The sequence below is a fragment of the Epinephelus moara genome, chromosome 6, assembly GCF_006386435.1.
Source record: "Epinephelus moara isolate mb chromosome 6, YSFRI_EMoa_1.0, whole genome shotgun sequence".
Taxonomy (NCBI): domain Eukaryota; kingdom Metazoa; phylum Chordata; class Actinopteri; order Perciformes; family Serranidae; genus Epinephelus; species Epinephelus moara.
The window spans coordinates 39,573,671-39,599,270 of NC_065511.1; the positions used below are offsets into that span (position 1 = coordinate 39,573,671).

At 44.1% G+C, this 25,600-nt stretch overlaps 2 protein-coding genes across 4 annotated transcripts; one reads left to right on the forward strand and one right to left on the reverse strand.

The window, feature by feature from the left end:
- LOC126391609 (membrane-spanning 4-domains subfamily A member 4A-like) lies at positions 1-6,672 on the forward strand. 3 transcript variants are annotated; one of them, XM_050046481.1, is made up of 7 exons: positions 4-243; positions 333-443; positions 871-924; positions 1,471-1,617; positions 4,941-5,054; positions 6,250-6,366; positions 6,452-6,672. In XM_050046481.1, the coding sequence occupies exons 1-7, from the start codon at positions 37-39 to the stop codon at positions 6,482-6,484; spliced, it is 783 nt and encodes a 260-aa protein (XP_049902438.1). In that variant the 5' UTR covers positions 4-36; the 3' UTR covers positions 6,485-6,672. The 3 variants fall into 3 exon arrangements, with proteins under 3 accessions (XP_049902439.1, XP_049902438.1, XP_049902437.1); XM_050046480.1 differs by having other exon boundaries at positions 7-243; positions 6,247-6,366; XM_050046482.1 differs by lacking the exon at positions 333-443 and having other exon boundaries at positions 1-243; positions 6,247-6,366.
- iqgap3 (IQ motif containing GTPase activating protein 3) lies at positions 6,629-25,427 on the reverse strand. The gene is made up of 38 exons (XM_050046479.1): positions 25,249-25,427; positions 24,092-24,179; positions 23,602-23,758; positions 23,441-23,518; positions 23,258-23,334; positions 23,080-23,147; positions 22,810-22,923; positions 22,537-22,715; positions 22,281-22,362; positions 21,949-22,112; positions 21,278-21,365; positions 20,698-20,861; positions 20,412-20,572; positions 20,071-20,186; positions 19,816-19,979; positions 19,096-19,186; positions 18,032-18,199; positions 17,608-17,750; positions 17,098-17,268; positions 16,847-16,930; positions 15,554-15,625; positions 15,277-15,346; positions 14,892-15,100; positions 14,532-14,684; positions 14,290-14,453; positions 13,972-14,196; positions 13,692-13,832; positions 12,663-12,747; positions 11,954-12,186; positions 11,674-11,806; positions 11,483-11,585; positions 10,881-11,022; positions 10,382-10,469; positions 10,055-10,267; positions 9,360-9,523; positions 8,910-9,035; positions 8,080-8,188; positions 6,629-7,933 (listed from the first exon to the last, which is right to left on the reverse strand). Exons 1-38 carry the CDS (start codon positions 25,268-25,270, stop codon positions 7,820-7,822), a joined length of 4,923 nt encoding a protein of 1,640 aa, XP_049902436.1. The 5' UTR covers positions 25,271-25,427; the 3' UTR covers positions 6,629-7,819.
- Between the last annotated feature and the right edge of the window lie 173 nt (positions 25,428-25,600).

The window sequence follows — 25,600 nt, forward strand, 5'->3', positions numbered from 1 at the left end:
ACCCTCCGACAGTCGAACCAGTGGGACTCTTGATCAATGATTAACACTGAGCTCAGTTATGAAGCAGCAGCTCATAGCAGCTACTCTCAGTTCACCTCCAACATCATGGCATCTTCACCAGTAGTGACGACGGCGGGCAGCGTGGTGGTGGTCACCCATGTGATCCCGGCACCTCAGGTTGCTGCAGCACAAAACGCTGCAAGGAAGAACAAGCTCAGACGGGGAGGCGTGGTGGCACTTGGGGTGAGTGACACAATCTGATCATAATTTCACAGCTGACACTAAAAACTGAGAATGCAGGACTGATGTGTCACCGTCTGTCGTCCCTGCAGACGGCGCAGATCATGACTGGCCTGATGGTCTTTCTGTTTGAGCTCACCATGATTCCATGCACAGATACACTGGGGATTGTCAGCGGCGTTTTTGTCTGGGGACCTCTGTGTGTGAGTCAGCTGAGGCACTTTCTAAACAATAAAAGGATTAATTTATACATTAGCAAGAAGATGCTGTTTACGTGTAATCAAAAAAGAGAACACAGTGGCCTTCATTAACGAAACAAGCGTAAAACAAAAAACTAGGTGTATGGTCGTTTCCATTTTTCCCCGTTTCCACTGTGAGAAGTTGAACATCAAGGCAGGATATCATCATTTAGATGATTATTTTCAGTGGCCACATTTATCAATGTCCGATCAGTCCAACGCTGTGATTGGCGAGATAAAAATGTTTATGTGAATCCTATCCTTAGATGATTTCTGCGCACAGATCTGCACTAGTATGTTAGATGATAAATGAGGGCTGTTGTATCTTTGTATTAAACCTTCAGCTCACCTGAGGTCAGCTGACAGTGTGTCTGTTTCTGGTCTCTTGTAGAGCGTCTTGTCTGGATCTCTGACGGTGGCTGCTGAGAAGTTCAACAACTGTGCGGTCAGTAACTCATCATAACTGTGACATCACTTTACAAAACTCCTGCAGCTCTCAGGTGTTCAACAGCAATCTCAGAACCCATCAGCTATCAGTCTGATGACGATAAAGCCTCTGAGAGCGCCGGTGAATATATCAGGCAGATCTCCCAGACACAGTGAAACGGTAAAACGCAGACAGCTGAAAGAGGGGCGAATGCTGACCTAAATAAATGGCCTACTGGCAGGCTTATAGCCACATTTTACATTCAGTGAGTCAGACTACTGCCGCTCAAACTCGACTGGTCGTAAACCAGACCACTTCCGATACCAAAATCTTGCACTAAAGATTCTCCTACATATGATATCTGTTTATAGAGGTCAGGCACACTGTAAAGACGGACATTTATTAAATCTTGTTTAATTTTATCCAGTAAGAACGCTCAGATTAAAGTGATATCTATTTTGTAATCTGACTCTGAAGAAAACAAGATGGCTTCCTTTAAGCTTGAGATTATTTTCAGGTCTCAGCAGGTTGTTCCAGGTGCAGTGATGTGTCTCTGCTCTGCAGGTTAAAGGAGCTATGGGCTTCAGTGTTGTTGCTGCTGTTACTTCAGCTGGTGCTACAGTCATCTACGGTCTGGATGCTTTTGATGTTACCTGGAACCTCCCCTTTAATCACTGTTATTCCAGCTACTACAACCGTGATATATATTGGGTGAGACATTTTGGTTTATGTTGTACTTATTGACATCTCCAGATGTTTGACTGATCATTGAATTTCCTCTCCTTTGTCACAGCAAATATTTTTTTCGTTGCATTGTGAAGGTCAGTTTCACAGACAGACTTCTGACCCACAAGTCCAGTTTTGTTTTTTGTCCACACTGTTTCAACATGTTTCAGTGCAGGCGTGGACGGATGTGTAGACAGTAGACCTGCATCTATACGCTATACTATAGTGGAGGGTCCACATGTGCTCTGGAAAGACATCAGGAAGAGCTCATGGATTTATATGAAGAAATTTAAATGATGGCAGAATGAAACAAATTGGTACTATAGTGAAAAGAATTCTCCATTATGTCGCAATATATTTAATAGCCTCACTCTACAACACTGCCTCACTAAACTAGCGTCCAACTATGACCATGCACCGCATAACATCTGAGCTCTCTGTCCACACTGCATCCCTTAAATATTCACATCTGTTATGTCACATTAACAAATCACCCGTACCTATCAGCTGTGCGCTTGAGATCAGACTGAGTCACCTACTTGCACTTTTCCTATGTTTGAAGTTTTATATCGTCATAATCACTGGAAAATCATAAAATATAGCCAACAGCAAGTAGCCCAGCTTGTTGTTGGCGATCATCATTTACCAGAAACTTTCAGCTCCCTCTCACCAGCTGCCACCTCATGTTGGTTATTGTAGATAAATGAGGAGATGTTGTGAAGTTAACTCCTCATTTTGACTTCATGAATCAGCCGTTCCTCGTCCATGGCGGCGCTTTCAAAGGAAACAACAGGAATAAATAAAAACATGGCGTTTAAAACAGCAGCACTGCATTACTCATGGTTATTTAAGACACCTCCTTCATTGGCATTAAATCCAAAATGTTACAATATTGGCGCAGTTTTAGTTTTGAAACTAAGAGGCCGTATACATGCCGCATTTTTGCGCCCAAAAATTCATTATTTTCAGTGTGGAGGCACGGCAGACACACTCAAACGCCAGTGACGCATCACGGCTGGCTCACGTTCCCGGGCGTGCATTTTTTCAGGGTGCAATGACTGCGCCCATAGCAACAGATATCTTTCCCTTCATCCCTTAATATCAGTCTGTGATAAATATGGAGAAGTTGATCATGTTAGTGCAGAACTGCCAGAGTTTTAAGTCTGTCCCACAGACGATAGGCCAACACACTTAAAAACAGCTCCTGGAGGAAGATCAGCTCTGCACTCAGGATTTCAGGTAAAGAGAAGCAAGAAGCAACCTGCTGCCACTCTCTTAAAAGCTGGCACAGAAAAGGCACAAGAGTAGCGCCCAGCGCCCGACCTTGTATTTCCAGGCGGTTAAAGGATAACTTTGGTATTTTTCAACCTGGGCCCTATTTCCCCATGTGTATGTGTGCGTATGATTCATAGGTACAACTCGTTTTAAAATTGGTTCAGTATTGAGGGAGGCGGATGCAGCCAGCAGCCGCGAGGTAGATATGGGGGCAAATGCGTCCCGTATANCAACACCCCGTACAGCTTTCATAGGCTGCCTCTGTCGGACGGCGAGATGCTGAAGTTGTGGCTAGGTGTGCTACAAATGGATGCTAACACTCCTGTGCGCCTTGCAGACCATCGGGTCTGCTCACTTCTCCCAAGATGACTACTGCCAGCCAAAGAAGAGAAGACATCCAATCCCGAAACACCTCTTCCTCAAGAAAACGGCTGTCCCACGAGTAGAGAGAGCTACAGACACAGTGGAGGTAATTTTATATAAACAATGTTCGAAACGCTTAGCATGCTATTTACAGAGATAGCACTGGCGGTCTGAATAGTCGTAAAAAGTCGTAAAATCCTCCTAATATGTCACAGAGACTAAGGAATAATGTTCATATAACATACTGATCTCACCGACAACAATAGTACAGCCAGAATATTTGCATTAAAAAATTTTTTTACGGCCCACAAATCATGTTTATGTTTTGAATTTGTGTTTTGGCCTGTTGCGCCACCCACCGCCGCCTACCAGTCACACAGTCAGTTGAGCCTCAGCATCAGTTACAGTTACGACTCAGCTTCAATGGCTGACGGTGCGACTAAACCCAAACGACCTCGTAATGATTCCCAAAAACGCCAAGACAAAACTCGAGGCAAAGCGAGGGTCTATATAGGAGATGCTTTTGCGAGGGTCTATATAGGAGATGCTTTTGAACGGTGGAGACGGTTGAAAGCGGAGAAAAATTTGAAATTGGATGTCAAAGTGGCTACTCTTCTCCTCGACAGGTAAGCTTTAGCCAAAGTTGGCTAACTAGCATCATAGCTAAACGGGGATGGACATTTCGAATACTTTCAACTGTTATTCATTTTTGATCATACATTGTAGACCATGTGCAGGTGGGTCATCGACCCGACTGATTTTTTTGAGAAACAAACGTTAGCAACACGGCAAGCAGCATTAGCAGTGTCCTGGTACATAGCATTAGCAGCCGGCTACTCCTCAGCTGTATCCCGGCAGCAGCGTTAGCAGCAGAGAAGCCGGACTTGCTTGAATGCTCCACTGGAAAACCGAAGATCAAGGACGCGGCGACGCAGCCCTGCCACGGCAGCCGTCCGTGGGCAAACAAATCAGTCTCCAGCGTGCCGCTGTCCAGCAACCTCGAATCTGTAGGGGAGGGGGGGGCGGACACGACTCGCGGCAGTATTTTGAATTTGAGTGCAGTAACCGTTTTGGCCACATTCTTACATACGGCGCCCTTAACATTGTGTTGATTAGCCTGGTGGCCGGCGATCTTTCCCTCTTCTCATATGAAACCTGGATAAATCCCTAAGTATAAATCCCTGAAGGATAAGTCACACACACAAGACTTAAAATGCTATTTTAGTGGAGGCTTTACTGTCTTCACAATTTATTGTTTCTTATCTGTGAACTAAAAGTAAATACAAGCTCCGTTTCCACTGAGGGAAATGGTGTCAGTATACAGTGACAGACAGGAGGTCTGCATCACTGCGACGTGTAGTTACAATTCTGGGGAGGTGCATGTTAGGTTACGGCAAAGTCTCCAAATCGACGTGGAGCCTACGCCGTAACCTATGCATCGATTCAACGCAGAACTATAAATTACATGTTACTCTGCCATGTCTCCTCTGGTCACCCCAAAAAACACGAGCTTAATACTAAACAAACACAACGTGCAGACCTTCATGCAGACAAATGGATGATGACATCACATGAACAGGCCTCAATGAGGCTCTGCTTCATAAAGGTAGACACTATCAGAGGAGGACTGAGCTAGTTCATCAGCACTACACTGTTTTTCTTCCTTCCAGATTCGTACCACCGCAGTTTCAGGTGTTTTGGCTGGTGTTTCCGTCCTGGAGTTCATCATCGCCATCTGTGTCTTTGTGTTTGTCTATGATGCGTCTTGTCAGTCGATGGACCAGGTGAGTCCAGTCTGATGTCACGACACAGTTATCACTGATTTACTACCCACTGAATCAGGATACATACTGTGTACTGAATTAATAATTAAATTAAGTCTCAACCAGCAGAAGTCCACTCAAGCAGCTCTCACATGATAGTATCGATTACATGACTGTATCTATCATGATGTCACCTGTCCAAGCTACCGTTGAAGAAAAATAATGAATAAGCATGACCTTTTCCATGATAATTAATATTTAAAAAAACAGTTCTATTTTTTTTTTTTTAAGTATTCAAATCCAAACATTAGGGGTGTGCCATATCATCTTGTTCACAATAATACTGGTATATTTTTTAATATCACATGAAAAATTCATATCCTGATACCCGATGGGTGTCATACTGACATCACACTGTTACCCATGACAATAACAAGCATGTCTGAAACAGACTCCACGGTGGTTGATTTCGGTGGTTTGAGTTGAAGGTGTGAGAAAGAATAGTATCAGTAACATTGTTAACACTGTGCTACATTACAGAGAAATACAAAACCGTACTAATGACCCTTCACTAATATAGGCCTATATTTTATCTACAAGTGCACGTCACACACTGAGCGAGCCGCCTGTTAATGACGCTGTGGGCTAATGGGCATGTAGCTACTTCCATGTTTCAGATGATACGTCATGTTTGTAGTCGACCAATGAAGATGAGTTTACATATCACCTTGGGTTCGTCCTTCACCTTCTCAAAATGATCCCACACTTTGGATTTCCTGCCCGACGTGTTATTAACTAGCCTGTGGAATAACTGTAGGTACCAGCCCTGGAAATTAACCTGGCTCCTGTCTGACTGCTGAGAGTGGACACTTCCTGTGTCTGTCCTTTCAAATTAAATTCCCATGTGGTCCAGTCGGTTTGGATTTATTTTGACAAGGTGCAGCTCTTGATAGAGTTTCACATTTGTTTGTTTTGTTTCCTGTGACTAAGCGATCAGTGAAATCTTGTTGACTAATGACCCTTCTGGACTATCAGGGGGCAGCCCTTGTTTATTCACAGTGTCCAACGATAATGAATATAAAGGTTTCCTGCCACAGAAAAGTCAGTCTGTTTAATTTTCCGATAATTAACATCACTGCATAACTCGTGAATGTTCAGACTCGATATGATTAGTATGTCAGTACTAATCATAGCACTGTTGTCTCTTCTTTAGCAGCCGACTGTTATAACCAACCAATCACATGAGGCTACTACACAGACGTTGACACTGCCCACATACGAGCCCCCACCCGTCTCACAGCCCCCGACCACCATTCCAGAGAGGAGCTATGAGGTGTGTCATCAAGGCGGGAGGTCATGTGACTGAGTCTGGAGATGAGCGTGTTTGTTAACTGCTCACATACTGTTTTTGTTTACAGACGATGACACCACTGGAGTACGACATGATCTGACCACCTCCTCCACCTGACCCCGCCGACAAAATTATGTGTTTTATAAAGTGAATCCCGTCACTGATCTAAACCATTCGATCAGTCAATGAACCTGTCAATGAGTAATCAATGAACTCATCCATTCCAGTCAGAAAAAACAGCAGCTGAAGACATTCAGATATTTAATAAAGTAAATATTGTTTTTAAAAGTTTCCTTTCAAATGTCAACAAAGAGAAAACAAAGTGACAGAAAAAACAACAAACAGAAAGTGACAGAAAATATTTACAGTTATTGATCAGTTATCGATCAGTCATCAGTCAGGTAGGTATCAGAGCAGCAGCTCTCTGACAAGAGAGTTTATTTTCTAAAATGATTTAAAGTTTAATGTTTGAGCTGCAACTAAAAACGACAAGCAGACTTCAGTGACCAGTGAAATCTGCTCAGACTGACAGAAGTCTCTACGGAGTCCTGTTGGTGTCATAATTAATGTGATCAATACTCAACACTTGCAACAGTTCACTGATTTAAAGAAACAAAATCCTTTAAAATTATTGTTATTTTAAAACTCCTTGCTAGTGTTTTTTGTGTGTGTCTCTGTGTCTGTCTAATATGGCTTCTTGTGTTTGTATTTATTAACAACAAAATCCCCCATCGTCATCCCGTCTGTCGTCAGACACGGAAACAGAGATAGGAGCAGAGGGAGGACGCACTGCTTTGTTTGAACTGTCGTCACATATAAACACAGGAGTGAGATAAAGAGGCAGGACTGAGGACAAGGCCTCACTCCGTTTACTGAGGCGGATATAAAAACAGATAATGTAGTAACTTATAAAAACTGATAGGAGATTGGAGTGTTGGGAAGATGACCCACTCTGTTTAGATTCTGGTGAGTTTAAAAAACAGACGACAGGTGGGTCAGAGCGATGCTTTTAGAGTGAGATACAAAGACGGAAGTACAGTGAAGATGCATCACTCTGGACCATAAAGTGGGACACAGACACGTTGTGTGATGTTGTAGTGAGATATAAACACAGAATTTGGAGTGTATAGGAAACAGTTCAGCCCTAACCCTGTCTTAAAATGTAATGATGCAATAACATATGAATAAAGCTTATTTGATTGATAGGTAATGATATATAAAAAAACGAGATGCCTCACTCTGTGTATAAACAGTGTAAAGAGGATGATTCGCTCTGTTGTATGTAGGTATATATGTAAACATGATGTGGTGAGATATATGTGAGGAGATGAGAGTGTAAAGATGTTTTGTCTGTTGTATAGAGACGTATATAAAAACATGATGTAGTGAGATATATAAACAGAGATAGGAGTGTAATGTGAGAGCATCACTTGGCTCATTTCTTGAAGAACTTCTTGTTGAGGAGGAAGATGAGCAGGTTGACGTTGACCTTCGCCTTGTCGAACATCTTCATCACCGCCACACCTTCGTACTGCAGCTGCAGCAGGTCCTATAACACACACACACACACACACACACACACACACACACACACACACACACACACACACACACATATTATAGACACATAACACACACCTGGTATATGACCAAGTATTTAGCCTGTTTTAACTCATTGTTTAGTCTTCTTCGTACCTGGTATTTGAGGAGGAATTCTTCCATCTCGACGCCGAGGAACCGAGCTTTGACACTGAAAGTTCCTTTCTCAGGTGCAGGAACGATGTCAAACACCACGTTCTTAAACCTGGAACAGTTCAGCTCGGTTCATTTCACTTCCTCTGAGAGGATCAAGCAACAGTAATCCATGACCAGCAGCGTGATGACACATCAAAACATGAATATATGTGACATTAAAGGTTTCTAACATTAATGTAAATGTTGTAGAAAATTAACAACATAAAATATGTGGTTTTTAAAGTTTGTGGCACTAACATGTTGTATTACCATATCTTGTATTTAAAGTCTTTTAAAGTCTTATAGTCTAAATAAGTATTAACATAATGTTTTAAGTTTCTTACATGAACAAGTGGTGTTAAAAATTGATATCATTGACATATGTAATGTCAAAAGATAGTAACATTAATATATGTTGTATTAAACGTTAAATGTGTAACAGTTATTACATTCACTTGTGGTGTTACAAGTTTCTAAATAGATGTGACGATAAAATTAGTAACATTAACGTGATGGTAAATTTTATAATATTAACATGTTGTATTAAAAGTGAATAAAATGAACACATCTGCTGTTAGAAGTTAATTACTCTAACTTGTGGTGTTAAACGTTTAAAACATTAACATAACATTAATATATGAGACGATAAAGTCAATAACATTAACGTGGTGTTAAACGTTTTTGTAGTTAAATGGCGTTAGATCGTGCAAACATGCTACATGTTGTTTACAGTAAGATAATAAATGACAACAATAAATAACACTCTGTCTCTGCTGTGTCTGTGTTCTCACTGTGTCGCTGGCAGGTCTTCGATCTCCAACAGAACTCCTTTCTCGTGTAGTCGGGTGGCGCTGTAGCTCAGAGTAGGAAGCTTCTTCTTCCCTTTGCTCTCTGCTGTCTTCTTATTGGACGGTTTACTGCAACAAATAACGAATCACAACATCTAGCCTTTGTTTGTTTGTGTGTGTGTGAGAAGTGGTTCACACTTAAATCTAATGGCAACTAAAACAGCCAATCAGAGGCAGGGCTGGGTATCGCCAATGATATCCCAAATTAATTTGATTCCAATTATAAGGATCCAAATGGATTACAGATACAGAAGGTTGTTACTGATATTGACACTGAGAATTTAAGAAATCCAATAATGATGTAATGTCATTTTCAATGCAGTGAGATTCAACAGGAACCTTCATCATCATAATAACAATATAAAAATCTAAATAAAATATAAATAAACCTACCTGTTGGCAGTCAGGTTGTCCAGACAGGAAGTGATGTAATGTCTGTAGTAGTCCACTTGTTCACTGTGGAATCTGCTCTTTACCTGCAGACTGTCCAGAGTCTGACGGAGCTTCTGCAGCTCCGCCCCCCGACGCTGACGGTGCAGACGCTGCTGACGGATATCCTGGGGGGGGTGCATTATATTAACAGAACAGCATTATTAATTATCACGTTAAAGCAATAAAGTATTGATGTATCAGAGAGGTGGAGCAGTGTTCAGCTCCAGAGCACCATCCTGCTGCCACGAAGCTTCACACACAGTCGACAAGCTTCACAGATTATTATTTAATATTTATAAATTAATCCGTTTTTATCTTTCAAACAACTTAAAATTCAATTATACATTAAATTGATCAAAAAATGTGTCCTTTCTAATGAAGCCGACCAGATGAAACATCAGCTTCCTCCTGATTTAATACAAGTCAACAGGTGGAAAACAGCCAATAAAACAACAGGATTCATGAGCGAGTATCCAATCAGGAGTTTCGCTGGACAAAGACATAATGTGACTGTACCTTTAAATGGTGAATGACAGGAAGTCCAGGTCATGAAGACATCGGCTAAAAGCTCCATGACTACGTGTGTAACTCTAAGCTAGTGTGTGTGTGTGTGTGTGTGTGTGTGTGTGTGTGTGTGTGTGTGTGTGTTTGGTCACCTTTGCAATCATCTGCAGGATCTGGTTTTCGGTCTGAGGTGGTCTCAGGACTCCGAGTCCCTCCAGTCGACGTAGACACCTCAGAATCTTCCTCTTTTTCTCCTCTAAACTTAGGTTGCCGTTGGCGACCAGCGACTCATTCCTCTTCATCTTCTCAGGTGTGCGAGCGTCCTGCTGAGCGCGCCGCTGCATCAGCCAATCATGACATGCTTTCTGTGGAGGAGGAGAAGAAGACTGAAGTTTAGCTGAGGCTCACGTGTACCTGGAACCTGTGTGGATATGTGTGTGTGTGTGTGTGTGTGTGTGTGTGTGTGTGTGTGTTTGTACCTGGTCATGTGACACAGATCCTCTCAGAATGTCACTCAGAGAGTCACCTGACTGAGTCCTGATAACGTCAATGATCAGCTGCTTTGTGCTGAAGAAAAATGACAGAACTAGAATCACTGCCTCGCAGTTGTACGCCTCCAGGAACTAGTCAGGTTGCAGTTACAGTTTTCATCCATGTCTGTCCAAACTCATATGAAGCCATGACGCGTGATAATGCTTCAAATATACACAAATATAAATTTGAGGAAATTCCCTCAAGGCCATCGTGAGATATGGTGTTCACAAGAATGAGAGGGACTAAGTATGTACAGAAAAACCCAAACATAATGCTTCTGGCCACAGTTGCACGGAGGCATAAAAATGACCCCAATAAACTAAAACGTTACTTAGTGTGACCATGTTTTAGGAGCTGGAGCATCTGAGCACGCTCAGTACCGCACATCCATCTGTTGTCTTAACATACAACAGGTGAAGCTAACAGGCTAACATGCTAATCTACCTGAGCAGCAGTCCTCTGGCGTCTGGTCTGTCGTTGGACTCGTTGAAGATGTCAAACTTGTTGGTGAGAGTCAGAGAAACCTCCATCTTACTGCTCTGAGACAGACTGGACTCTGATCCTGGATCACCTGATGAAGACTCCCCTGCAGCAGAAAACACAGACATCATATCCTGGCTGACACCAGGTCCAACCACCAGTTCCCACTTGGTATATAGACTTAACATTGTAATGACATAGCAGATTTTTAAAGCAGTTTTCTCAGCACAAGGAAAGTTTTACAAATATAAAACCTCCAAAAATTCACAACAGAAAGAGTCATAATTGACCTTGTTTGCAGTTCAAGGTGTCCTGTTAACAGTTTTACAGATGTATTTTACAATGGTGGTCTAAGGGGAAAATGCATTTTGGGAATTTTTCATTGCAATACTGTGAGTGGCCACTGGGAAAAACTGGAGGCAAGGCTGAGCAGCGTTCCTAGGGGCCTGGGTTGTACCAAAAAAAGTACCAAGTACTATCCACAACTGCTGCAGATGGAAAATCAAAAAAGAGTGAGTCGAGGTGCGTCAAATCACGCAGTGGAAATGCAGCATTAGTTGTTGTACCAATGAGCTCCTGAAGGGTGGGAACTGATCCAAGGTCCTTCAGCAGCAGTCTGAGAGGGTCTGAGGGGTCCGGACACAAAACCTCCTGGTGCTCCAACAACAACTGAGGACAGACAGACACACACAGGGTGAGAAAGTAGACGTGGTGGTTCCAGTATGATCCTGGTCCAGGTCCAGGTGTCTGTACTGACCTGGTGTGTGTTGAGCAGCTCACTGATGGAGATGTAGACGACAGGTTTGTTGACAATGAGCAGCTCCGAGTATTCGTCCATGTTGAATCTGTCCTCTGGTTCAGGAACGTCACAAACACACAACAGGAACTTCCTTTCAAACACAAACAAAAAGAAGTTTATTTTTCTGTTCACAAATAAAAGCCTCACAAAAACCAGTTCAGTTCAGTCAGTGAAGCTTTGTTTCCAATGCTGGTTCTAAATCCAGACCTCAGGGGTCAAAGGTCAGACTGAGACTGACCTGAACTTGTTGTGAGTCTGGCTGATGTACTGGTTCAGAGCTCTGACGTGGTATCCGTCCCCGTGGAAGTGTTTGTTGGCGGCGGCGTGCTGCAGCATGCGTGCAATGGAGCCCAGGATGTGACGCTGCTCCGGCTGCAGGGTGGAGCCAGCAGACCGGTCCACCACGTCGAACCCGTCAGGAGCCACGATGGCCGGATTCATGTAGCGGTAGTAGACCAGGTTACCAACAATCTGAAGAAGAGGAGGCAGTGAAACAACTCTGTCGACTTTAATGAGATTTAACACTTCAGAAACACTGAGAGAACATCCCATAATTTAACTCCAGACTGACCTTTATATTAAACTGTTACGTTTTAAATCACGTATGACCAGATCTCAGTGTGTGGTGGTGTATTTATCTGCAGAGACACTGACCTCTGCCTGTGTTCTCTTATTTTCTGTGCTCTGGATATTTATGGACACGAACACCCACAGCGCTCAGCTCAGGGTTTATAAAAAGGTACCAAACCATAAAGACAGGGGGGCACCCAAAAGACACAGCACCAAAAAAAACACACTCAGATATAGTAAGTCAAACTGCCAAATGAGAGTGAATCTGGGGTTGGTTTTTACTTTCAGTTTCACTGGCTAACGTGTTTCAAACAGTAACCGATAGTCCAGCATATTAAAACCTTTAACTGAGGCTCTGTCTAATTCCTGGATCTTACCTTGTAGAGTTCGTCCTCGCTGGCTTCAGGAAACTTCGCCTTCAGAGCGTCTCTGAGAACCTTCGCTGTGTAACGTAAACCATAACTACAACAAACACACACAGACACAGAGAACACAATGTTAACACACAATATTAATCCGGTGTCTGTGGAGGTGGAGACATATGGTAGTTTGTAGAAGTTCGGATGGAGACCTATGGAAGTTTGGATGGAGATGTATGGTAGTTTGTGGAGGCTGGAGGTGAACAGGTGGAGATGTTCGTTAGTTTTTGGTAGTACGGAATGAGACCTACAAAAGCTTGTGGGGGTGAAGGGATGGAGACCTACAGTAGTTTATGGAGCTCCAGGTGAAGAACTATGGTAGTTTGTGGAGGTTGGAGATGAAGGGATGGAGATCTATGGTAGTTTGTGGAGGTGAAGGGATGGAGATCTACGGTAGTTTGTGGAGGTGAAAGGATGGGGACCTATAGTAGTTTGTGGAGGTGAAGGGATGGAGACCTATGGTAGTTTGTGAAGGTGAAGGGATGGAGACCTATGGTAGTTTGTGGAGGTGAAGGGATGGAGATCTATGGTAGTTTGTGGAGGTGAAGGGATGGAGACCTATGGTAGTTTGTGGAGGTGAAGGGATGGAGACCTATGGTAGTTTGGTGAAGGGATGGAGACCTCGGTAGTTTGTGGAGGTGAAGGGATGGAGACCTATGGTAGTTTGTGGAGGTGAAGGGATGGAGACCTATAGTAGTTTGTGGAGGTGAAGGGATGGAGATCTACGGTAGTTTGTGGAGGTGAAAGGATGGAGACCTATAGTAGTTTGTGGAGGTGAACGGATGGAGACCTACGGTAGTTTGTGGAGGTGAAGGGATGGAGATCTACGGTAGTTTGTGGACCTACAGGTGAAGACCTATGGTAGTTTTTGGAGGTTGGAGGTGAACGGGTGGAGATATTTTGGTAGTATGGAACAAGACCTACGAAATTTGTGGAGGTACAGGTGGAGATCTACGGTAGTTTGTGGAGGCACAGGTGGAAACCTACGGTAGTTTGTGGAGGTTGGAGGTGATGGCTTTGAAGACTCGGTCCGTCAGGTTCCTCAGGTTGATGATGGCGATGTCGATGCGTCTCTGGACTTCAGGGTGACTCAGAGCGTCTGCAGGTGAAACCTCGTACGGCAGAGAGCTGCAGGACACACACAGGTGAGACAGGTGATTAACATTAGTTCCTGAAAGCATCACAACCTTCTACAGTCCAGTCTACGTCAATCGCTATGACGACCACTATATTCATACATATAACATGTGAGCGTGTCTGTTCAGACCTCTTGTGTCCGGTCTGGGTCTCCGTCTGGTTGATCCAGGTCTTGTAGACGTCCACCGGGTCGGTCCTGATGCTGAGGGTCCGGTCCAGCAGGACGTCCTGCAGAGCCGGACCCAGAGAGTCCCGCAGGGTGTTCTGACCACGAGCGTGACGGTAAAAGTTCACCAACATCTTGATGACGGTGGGGTTACCTGTGACCACTTCCTGAGGCTGCTCCACCTTCAGCCTGACACCATCAGAGACAGGTTACTGGTTACAACACAGTCGCAGTGTGTGTAACCGTGTGTGTGTGTGTGTTAGTGTGTGTATATTGTTCGACCTGATCTCGTATCGCAGCGCCTCAGTGAACAGCTGCAGCAGCAGGAAGGCATCTCTGCAGTCGGAGCCGTAGTTGAACAGACTGAACACCAACATCTCCATGAAGGAGGTGGAGCGACTCTGAGGCATCAGGAAGATCAGCTGAGCCAGGTACAGAGGCTGAGTCTGAAACACAGACACATGTGGTTAATATGTCTCACCTGTGTGTGTGTGTGTGTGTGTGTCAGTGTGTGTCTCTGTCACCTGCAGCAGGTAGAACAGGTGCTGGTAGGCCTCCAGTCTCTCCCTCCTCTCTCTGCTCAGAGCCTTCAGTCCTTTACTTCTCCCCACGTCCATCATGTCTGACAGCTGCTCCTTGTTCTTCTTCGTCAGCTTCTTACAGTGAGACACCAATTCCTGTTTGATAAGAGAGACAGGATCGTTAACACTAACAAGGCAGGCTCAGGGCAGTGATACTCAACTTACAGCTCATGGGCCAAATCCAGCCCATGACAGGGTGCTGAGTGGCTCCCCCCCCCCAACCATTTTTAATTCAGCATGAATTTTTATTTCATACTCATTTTTTTTTTAATTAAAGTAATTGTACTTTTCACTGTTAGTTACCTGCAGTGTGGCTCTGTTTCGGACCAGCAGGCCGATCTTCAGGTCCATCAGGTCCAGGTCTGCCTCCAGCTGTCGGTTAAAGCGGATAGTCCTCACCACCTCCTCCCTCAAACGCAGCAGCTCCGCCTCCTCTCTGATGTCACCGTCGCCCAGGTCGAGCAGGTGAACGAACTTCCTGACCACAGACAGAGGGGGTGTGGCCGAGTGCACTAAGAAAGGGGAGGGGAGGGGCTTAATAACAGTACCTGATAATTCACATCTCCACAGTCCAGAAATACAAGAAATATTTCTAAATGAATAATAAAGTTTGATGATGTCAGCTGTTCCGACAGTCTGACCAATCAGAGGCAGCGTCTTGTTAGCGTTTCCTCGTCAGTAAGCTTACCCAGCATCCTGTACTCGTCTCGAGCCCTGTTGGCTCTGAAGAAGGCCTGGATCTTTATGACAGCGCCCACCTGTGTACACACACGCAGTTACTACACCCTCAGACTGTGGAGACAGTTGTTGTGCTGTCAATGTCACAGTGTCATCGTCCTACAGTTAAAGAATCTTGAGTTGTCACATCTGACAGAACGCAGAGAGCTGAAACACAAACTGTTTTCAGATCAGTTGAAATGATTAATGTGTGGGAAAAAAGTTCAGTGTGGATCAGGATGACTCACGTGACGTCTGAAGAAACTCAGACGGGCTTGATATTTTCTTCTCGCCAACCACATCTTTACAAATGACTGGATCTATAAATACAAACATTGATGATCGGATCAGTCAAAGGGATACTTTGCCAATTATCAACCAGCTTTGTATCATAACAATGTGAGCAGTATGTGAAAATTAACTGTGGTAAACTTCCCTCCATCTTACCAGATACCAGATCTCCTTGGTTATTTGCCAGTGAAAATTTTCGCTAACCTACAATGCTAGTAATAAAGTCATGTGTGGCAATACTCCTCACCACTCGCAGTCGCCATCTTTCTCGGCTCAGCTGCCTGTTGCATCGGTAGATACTGACCTCTGGTGGTACATAATGAGCGCTACATCACCTCAATACAGCCTCTCCGTATCAGTTTAAAGGGGTACTAAACCCCCCTCTCTGGGCATTACTCCGCCCACAGCTTGATTTCAAAAAGTTCAGAAAAGATAGGCGGAGCTGAGGGAAGGAGAGGGGGGGGGGGGGGTAGACAGGCGAGCGGCTGAGGAAGGGGGCGGAGTTAAGATTGTCCCTCGCTGCGGGGAGAGAGGTCCCTCTCCTCCGCTCCACACTTCGACTTATTTTCATTGTGCCGATGGTGGCTTGGAAAACCGCCCCTAACTGTGTCACATGGGCAGAAGGGAAGGCGGCCGGTTCTATTTCTCCCTCTCTGGGAGCCTGGGCTCAGAGCAGCAGCCCACCGCATCCATCCACCCCTCCCTCCCTCGCGGCCCGGCCGCACATACACCCCCCCGAGGCTCGGCTCTCTCTGCGGACAGAATGGTTTTATAGTAAGGGGAGGAGTAAAGGGAGGAGGGCAGGCTTTAGTGTGGGCGGTTAGTGACGTCATTCGCCTCGAAAAAGAATCATTCGCCTCCAATGTAATGTAATGTAAATTCAAGTGTAGTAACCAGGTTTCAAGCTGTAGAGGGCACTCCATACCACATTTTTAAAATAAAATGTAGATTTTCAAGTTTGCACTAAACTGTCAAGATTTTGAGCAGGATGAGTCAGTAACACTACTATACAACCAGAAACAATGATAATCAGCTGAAAAAAATGGTTTTAGGGTTTAGTTACTCTTTAATAGAAAGAGGAGCATCTGTGTTTTTGGCAAGATCGTAAGTCGTACCTTCGGAAATTCTAAATACCCTGGTTTAACCTAATACCTTCATATTGCCAGACAGATTTCTCTGTGAGACCTTAAAGGCTTCAAACAAATAAAATCTTTAATTTGACTTTGCATTGGTTGGTTGTTGGCTGTTACCTTGACAACAGCTCTCCAGTTCATGTAGAGAAACTGCAGCCGATGTCTGTACGCCCTCTGCTGGACAAACCTCCTCCAGTGAGACTGAACACACAGAGACAGAGACATTAGTGTCCGCTACACACCACTAACTGTTATAATATCATTTAACAGCATCAGTAAACTTGAGCAAGTGTCTCACTGTGTGTTCAGACCAGGTGACATCATATATAAAGATTCTCCCGCCTTAACTGCAGGTGTTTAAACTTCACCTGGATGGTGACGACAGCAGGTGTCTGACTGCTCAGGTAACGTCGTTGAGCCTCCAGCTTCTGTCTGATCAGGAACCCTCGACTGACAGCCTGCAGATGAACAACGAGGGCTTCGCTGCTCTTCCACAGGACGCTGCGACTGTACGAGCCTGAAACACCACTGATCACTTCCTGTTGAGGGGGGACATGACATTATCATGCTGCCAACTATTTATTGTTGGAGGAGACATGACACCACTGCTGCTGACTGACTTGGCAAATTTGCGATTCCTAAGACAGTAAAGGAAGAACCCACCCTAGGCTCCCTCTGATTGGCTAATACTTGTTGCTTTTGTTGGTTAGGTTTAAGTACGAGGAGTGAGATTGGTTAGGGTTACGGTAAGAATGTCAAGGGAAGCCAATCTGAGGCAGAGTAGGGCCTTTGCCATCCTAGAAAAAGTACATGCCCTGACACTGACCTCTGACCTTCAGGCAGGTCTTAGGAGACCTGCCTGCCTAGGAGTGTCTCACCTGTATCTGGCGTCGGTCGAGGAACGCACTGTTTTGTACGAAGCCGTTGGGTTTCTCCCAGCTGCCCTCCAGTTTGTTCAGGTGAAGGTAATAAAACGAGCCGTCATCCAGCTGAACTCGAACCCACGGACTCCTGTTGTCTCCTGCACACAAACACACACACACACACACACACACACACACACACACACACACACACACACACATTTATATTTGGCCCCCAAAGGAGACACCGACCCGGCCAGGTGCCCCCAGATACTCTGATTCTAAGACTCCTGCTTTACTGTAAAACTGAGACACAAACGTTATCATTCTCAGTTCTTCAGTTTGTCTTTCAGATGACAGAGTGAGAATCTGTAAATAAACAGAAACTCAGACAGGTGAACTCTGTGCTCAGTTACAGTCTGCCGTGGGTGAGCTGTACCTTTGTACTTCCTGTCTGTGATCAGACTGTAGAGCTCTCTCTGATAATCCGCAGCACAGGCAGGAAGGACTCCCTGCAGCTGAACGTCAGGTAGGGTCAGAACACGAAGAGTCTGATTCACTTTGTTCTCCTTCACAGCCTGATTCACTGCAGCTACTGACAGACACACTGAGGGGAGACAGATGATATTATGGTTATCTTAATATTAACAACACATTCATGTCTGGAGCACTGCACAGCCCATAAACAGCTTTAAAATCTCCTCATATATTCATTTGTTTTATCAACATATATGATATTTATTAGATCTGGGATGATATGCTTATCTCCTGATTTGGTACGATCACAATACTTGTTGATTCCATATGTTTAGAGATTTTTAAGTATGACAATTCTGCAAGTACTACAATTAGATATTACAGTTCAAATTTGGTCATGGGCCCCTATTTAATAAGATTTCACTTTAGGGACCACCATCTGAAACATTCTGGTGGTAAGATGTGATTTAGTTTAGAATTCTACAGTTGTCAATTTAGCTGAGTAGATAACCGTGGGTGAATTTTATAGTAAAAATAAACAATTCTCCATTTTTCTGGGGACCCCCTGGAGCTCTCTCAAGGAACCCTGATTGAGAACCTTTGGTATAATCTCTGTAATGGCAGCAACAGAAAGTTTGCTGATCCAGTGGGGAGTTTGCACTGAGCTGACTGAATTCAAGTTGCCATTCGAGCAGCTGAAGGTCTGTGTCCTCAGACCGTCCTCCATTTTCTGTTTTCTCACTTTGGCTACTTTTTCACCTTATTCACGTTACTTATAAACTAACACAATAAAGCAGCAACTTATTTCCACCTCTACGTTCAAACTACGATTTTTTTCCTATCATAAAATCATTGATCACTTTTACAAAGTGTTTAAGAATGATCATTAATCACAACAACTGAACTGATACGTTACGGTGGCAGTGAACTGGAGCAGTGTGAAGAAGGTTAAACTAATTAACAGTAACATTAGATACAACAAGTAAAATCAGGAGAAGCTGTAATCAACAAATCATTTGCACTCACACTTCAGAGCTTTCTGACTCTGCTGATTGGCTCTCCTCACTGCCTCCTGGATATCAGCCAACCACAACTCGGCTCCCGGGTCTCTGCTCACCTGATTGGACAGAAAGACGACACGTGACTTCAGTAAAATACTTAAACTGATTTTTAAAAAAACTACATAATCTCGTTTAAGTCTGAGGTCTTGGTTTGAATCCCTGCTTGCTTGTGATTGGTTACATGTGCTGACAAAGTTGGCCAAAAATGATATTTGATTATTCCCTCTAAAAAAAAACAGCACACATAGCTTTGAACAATTCAAACACCTATTTTTGCGCATTATGTCCATAAGTAATAAATAAATAAATATGTGGTGAGATGTGGCTGTTTGGGTGCAGTGCCGGACGTCAGACCATGCTCATTCGGGTGCATGTTTTTAAGAAGCACCCTCAGGCTGCTCGTGGTGAAAATAGTTGACTCACTGTAGCTTACATAGATTACATACAACTTTATCTCGACGTTCCACAGTTTGGCTGTCTACTGACCAAAACTAGAAGTATTTCCAGTATCTCACTATCACTATCCTCATTCAGATTTTAAGAAGCCACAAATTATATTCAGCCACAAAATAAGCTTGAAAAGCTGCAAATCAGAACAGAAGTACAGAGAGTTGTTTTTGGTCTGAACTGGGCTTTACATGACATGACATGACACAGATACCTGTGTGGTTAACCGTGTAGTTACCTGAACTTTGTGTTGCCTGGCTCTGGTCAGCAGGGTCAGGTATCTGCAGACGTTGGCAGGCAGAACTTCCTCCACACCACATGAGGGCAGCAGCAGAGCAGACAGGAGCTGCTGAGAGTCTCCTCTGATCACTGCCTTGTTCACCAGACCGACAGACAGCAGCTCTGAAGGTCAGAGGTCACACAGAGGTCAGAGGTCACACAGAGGTCAGGCGGTATGAATGTGAAGGTGTGCTAATGTGTGTGTTTTCCGTACGTTGGTGTTCATCCTGCGCTGAGTTGTTGACAGAGTTGATTCCTTCCTGCAGCTGATTCCAGGTCAGCGGATCTCTGCCCACCTGCCGCTTCACACCAACCAGACACTCAAAGTACCTGAAGATGACATCATCATCATCATCATCACTACCATCATTATCATCATCAACTGAAACCTTTAAATTCCTGTTAAAAGTTTTTAGTCATTACCGTTCCACTCCACAGTTTATACAGGAACACATTTTGTAGTCACTTTATTAGGAACACCTGCACACCTGCCTCACGCAGGTGAACACAAACAGCTCTGACCTGTCTGAGGGGAAAAGGTATAAAGAGCCGCACCTGTCCAGCAGGGTGTCGTCAACATCAGACAGTCCTGCAGACGGACTGACCAATGAAGAGCTGAACTGCTGCAGATGTCCCACCTCTACCGCCTGATTGATGAGAGCCACAGCTGACAGCATCTCCACGGCAACAAAAAGCTCCTCCTGCTGCAGCTCCCCCTGGTGGAGACAACAGGAAACACGTTTATTAAAACTGCATCAATCTCACATTACATTCTATTAATATTGTATTAATATGTCAGTAAACCCAGGGTGCTGTCTCTCAGGTGTATGTGCAGGTGTACCTGTGGAGTCTGTCTCTGCAGTAGCTGCAGCTCTCGGTGATAAAGAGTTGCAGCAAATGGAAACACTTCAGGAAGCTGGAGGTCAGGGCTCATCAGACAGCTGACGGTGTGTCGGGGGTCACTGAGACGCAGCGACGCATTAACACTCTGCACCGCTGTATGCACTGACACACACACACACACACACACACACACACACACACACACACACACACACACACACACAGATGTTATCATTCTCGTCAGTCTCATCAAGGATGTTAAAGGATCTTAGATGTGTCTTTACTGAAGTCTTTAAATGTGTCATTTTGTTCAACAGATTCAGTTTAGAATTAAATAAAACAGAGAAACAGAAAATCTGACACATCTGACAAACTGATGGAAATAAACGCTAATAATCAGAAAGGTTCTGATTAATGTTTTTTTTTAATCAACTAATAAAATTAATGGTTTTGACGTCAGAAAACTCAACTTATTTATGTGTCAGAGTCAGTGTGGTGAGCTGAGGTGGTGTCAGAGTCAGTGTGCAACAGTAAGGAGACACCAGTGTGGACTGGGACAGACCCAGTGTTCCACTTACTGGTCTTGGCTCTCTGGGCGTCCTGGTTGGCGATGGCCACACCTTCTTGCAGCTCATCAGGCTCCAGAGGATCAACACAGCCCTCATCCTGGGGTCAGAGGTCAAAGAGTATGAAATTATATGTTTTTTCTTGTGTGTTATCACCTAAATCTTTACATCCTTACGCACTGAATTATTTTGACTTATCAGGTTAAAGTCTGGTGTCTTAAAACATTAAAGATGTTCACTTGTAATCTATGAAGAAGTAGAATAAGGAGGAGGAAGGCCTCTCTGAGAAATTCATCTTTTTTTACTTGTTATTTTACACAAACAACCCCAAGCAGGTGGGTACTCATGCTTTGTTCACAACTTTGTTCAGCACTCCAATGATGCGGTGAAGTATCTACCTATCATAGTTTTTTGTTTCTAGCTGTGGTGCTGTGTAATTTAGTTTAGTTAGCTGATGCTATGCTAGCTTAATGTGTCCTGCAGTGCTCACAGGGGTGTAATGGGGCGGTGAAATGGGATGTTAAAATAGGGCTCAGACACAGATAAAAGTACACAGATATTCTTTTGACCAACTACAAACTTCAAATGGCGAGTGCTTGAGAAACACTTCAACTGTGACTCTGTGTCAATGTGGCTGGTCAGTCTGTATCTGTGTGTATGTATCTGTGCATTTGTGAGAGTACCAGGGCCTTCTGCTGGCGGTCTGCTGACAGCTGGTCCAGGTACCATGGGCCGTTGTCAGTACGGAGGCCCCTGAGGGCCAAACATGGCAGCTGCAGAGCCGAGAGCAGAGAGAGTTCATCTCCAGAGTCCAGAGCTTCATCCACCTGCTCCACCGCTGACCGCACTGAAAGAGATCACCAATGTTATTAATATTCTCTTTAATATTATCGTTAATATCTCTCAGTATATCTGTCTCTCTGCAGCGTACATCTGCACACCTCTCAGGTACCTGAGAAATAAATCATGTGACATTTGGAGTTTGGTCTAATTAATATCCAATTGTGAGACTGACCGTTGACCGTTTTGATGTTGTCCTGGATTTCTCTCTGAGTCAGAAGCTCTTCATAGATATCTTTCTCCTCTGGACCTCCACACTGACACACACACACGCACACACACACACACACACACACACCAGTGTCTTTACACACTCCTTAACAGACAGCAGCTGTGTACTACAAATACTAAATAACAGCAGATTTCTGTCAGACAGTCTTCTGATTGGACAATCAGACTTCTCTCTGACCAATCAGAGCTCAGACTCTCACCTTCTTGGCTGCCTGCTTGTGTTTCCTTGTTTTCGCCTGCTGCAGCATCTCCTGGTAGACGCTCATCAGCGCCTCCTGCAGGTCACTGAGCAGGGCGTTAGGGTTCCTCAGGGCCTTCGTGGTGACCTCCACCTGCCCTCTGTCCACCGCCTCGTTAATGGCAATCACCGCCGCATGGACTGATGGGAAAAAACAAAGACTGGGTTACTGTCACCTCCTCCTCCTCCTTCTACATTGTGTGACCTCAGAGCCAATCAGCTTGCCCCTCTGTACCTGCAGCCTCGTCCACTGACAGCTCATTGGCCAGAATTCCTCCGATCTTGTTGAACGCCGGCATCTGAATCCCATATTTATCCAACTCTGACTTCATGTTGTTGATCTCCTCCTCTGAACACACACACGCACAGACACACACTTCAGGTTTCTAACATATCAGACAATTTATTGATCTGCCCTATCAACAAGTGAAACTAGGTATAAACAAATAGCTCCTTTAAATGACCTGAATCTACCTGTCTGTCTGTGAGGAGGAGTCATATTCACCTGAGAACTTGACTTTCCCATCGAGGTCGACGATCTGTGGAGCCAGACCCAGTCTGTACAGGTACAGGCTGCAGAGAGAGACAGACAGACTGTTAACACACAGAGACGGAGAGACAGGCTGCAGAGAGACAGGCTGCAGAGAGACAGGCTGATAACACAGACAGACAGGTGAAGTGACCTGAGTGCGTGGATACAGTAAACAGCTCTCGGCATGTTCTTCTTGTCGTAGACGTCTGTAGTTTCTGGTTGGAAGATCTAAAAGCAACAACAAGTGATTATTGATCAATACTCAGTTCACCTGATCAAAACTCTGATCAGCCGATTAGTACTCCAGTCAAACAATAATAGTGTGCTCACTGACCGAAGGTAGTCCGAGTGTCGTCATGGCATTCCTCCAGTGGTTGATGTTGTCAGTGTGACGGAACTGAAGACCCACCGCCTGATCAGATCAATACACAGGTTATTATTGAGTACTGACAGGTTCAAATGCTTTTTGTGTGTCTGTGTCTGTGTGTGCGTGACCTGGTAACGGAGCTGGTCGGGGTCGTAGATCTTCTTCACAGGGACAACATTTGGAGCAAATCGATGACCCAGTTTGGCGAGGAGGACTCCGTTCCTCAGCGCCTCCTCCAGCTCAGTGGGAGCAGGAAGCTCCTCTCCAAGACAGGCCTCCATCCACCTGAGAGAGTGATGTCATATGTGATGTCATAAAGGTGTATGGACACATGCTGACTGCAGAGAGAGAAGAACCAGTTCAGCGTGGACCTGGAACCCGTCTGAAATTCTGAACCAACAGCTTTGCTCTGCTCTTAGAAGATCCAGTGTAGCACCAAGACTTGGGTTCCAAGGCTGCCTTTCAGCTAATGCCTTCCACCCCTCTACACAGACTGTTTACCTGCTGTTCAGACGTGATTGGTCAATACTACAAGACTACAAACAGAAACCAGCACACTTCAGACACCAAAGTCGCCTTCTGTGTATAAGGATTAGACGTGAAGTGGATCCCACTGACCTCTTGGCCTCCTCCAGCCTGCAGAGGTACTGATAGGCCACGTTCTGGATCCTCTGTTCATCCATCTGCTCCGCTGTCAGACGCTCATCTGTGTAACACACACATTATTATTATCGGAGCTGCAACAACTAGTCTATTTATCTAGTAGTTGATCAACAGAGACTTGTTAGGCAACTAGTGTGATAATCAGATAACAGTCTGAAGAAAAACTATGCAGGATTATCAGTTTGTATAAACCACACCCAGATGCAAACTTTTTTGGCATTTTGCCTCACTTTGTTTGCATATTTCTGGCACTGTGTCTCTTGGATGCTGGTGCTTATGATCTGGCACCTGCCTCCTAACTTTTTATAAAGCCCTGACCTCACCTGAGCACTGTGAGCTCGCATAAACATCCTGAACACAGAAATAAGAAAACACAGGCAGAGGACAGAGACTCCGCAGAAAAACAGGTGATGACTGAGAGGGAATACTTCTGTACAGTGTGCACTGATTTTTAAGAAAATCCTGCAGTCTGCCCTGGAGTCATGTTTTATCATTTGCTGCTTTTATGAATGTTAAATGTGAGAGTTTGATGCTTTCCTTTGTCATTCATGATAATAAAGTGAACAGATTTTGAGTTTTGGACTGTTGGTCAGATAAAACAAATCACCTAAAGAAGCCACCTTGGGCTAAACCACATCAGGACATGTTTTTCTGACATTTTACTGACGAAACGATTAATCAATCAATCGAGAAAATAATGGACAGATAAATCAGTAATGAAAACAATCGTTAGTTGCAGTCCTGTTATATTATTCTGATGCAATATGAATCTGTAAAACACATATTCGACCATAAAAGCTGAAAAAGTGAAATTACATATTATAATTATTTACATAATAAGCATAAGACGTTTAAACCTCGCGCAGGAAACAACCACTTGTGTTTAAGTGTTTTAAGTTTTGTAGGTTAACGTTACATTTGAATAAATAATGAAGTGTGTTTGTGTCACTGACGTATCTGACAAAAAAAGTCACTTCAGTTATTGTCATTTTTATAAACCGTTATAAACCATATCAACTGACACTTAACATTTAACGGAATGTGTCACTTTTATAACGATTAAAAACTTCAGTTAAACAAACATTAAGAGGTTCGGAAAAAGTTTAACTCACAGCGTCCGGATGAATCCGCCATGTTGGCTCCGTGTCTCCGTCCTCAGGCCAGCAGGATAATGTAATATTTATTCAGCTTCTCGGTGACAAAAATATGTAATTATAGATCTCTCCGGTGCGATGTGACCGTAAAAACGTGTAAAACTCAGTCCTGTCAGTTTCAAACCGTCCGCGGATGCTCCGAGCTGCTTCCGGTCTGAAGTTTGAAAGCTCCCGCCGCTCTCTGATTGGCCGAACGACCAGCCGCCCTTCCCATTGGTCAGAATGCTGTCGCGTTGGATTGTGGTCTATGTATTTCCCTGTCGTCAGATTAAAAACACTTATGATGTTGTTGTCTTTTTTTTTAACATAG

Bases quoted from the DNA above. Each gene is read 5' to 3' on its own strand.
- LOC126391609 (XM_050046480.1), top strand. From the start codon at position 37: ATGATTAACACTGAGCTCAGTTATGAAGCAGCAGCTCATAGCAGCTAC. The intron at 925-1,470 runs GTCAGTAACTCA...TCTGCTCTGCAG, and splicing joins AGAAGTTCAACAACTGTGCG to GTTAAAGGAGCTATGGGCTT. The intron at 6,367-6,451 runs GTGTGTCATCAA...TTTTGTTTACAG, and splicing joins TTCCAGAGAGGAGCTATGAG to ACGATGACACCACTGGAGTA.
- iqgap3 (XM_050046479.1), bottom strand. From the start codon at position 25,270: ATGGCGGATTCATCCGGACGCT. The intron at 21,366-21,948 runs GTACTCTCACAA...CTCTGACCCCAG, and splicing joins ACCGCCAGCAGAAGGCCCTG to GATGAGGGCTGTGTTGATCC. The intron at 17,269-17,607 runs GTGAGACACTCC...CCCCCTCAACAG, and splicing joins TCGACCGACGCCAGATACAG to GAAGTGATCAGTGGTGTTTC.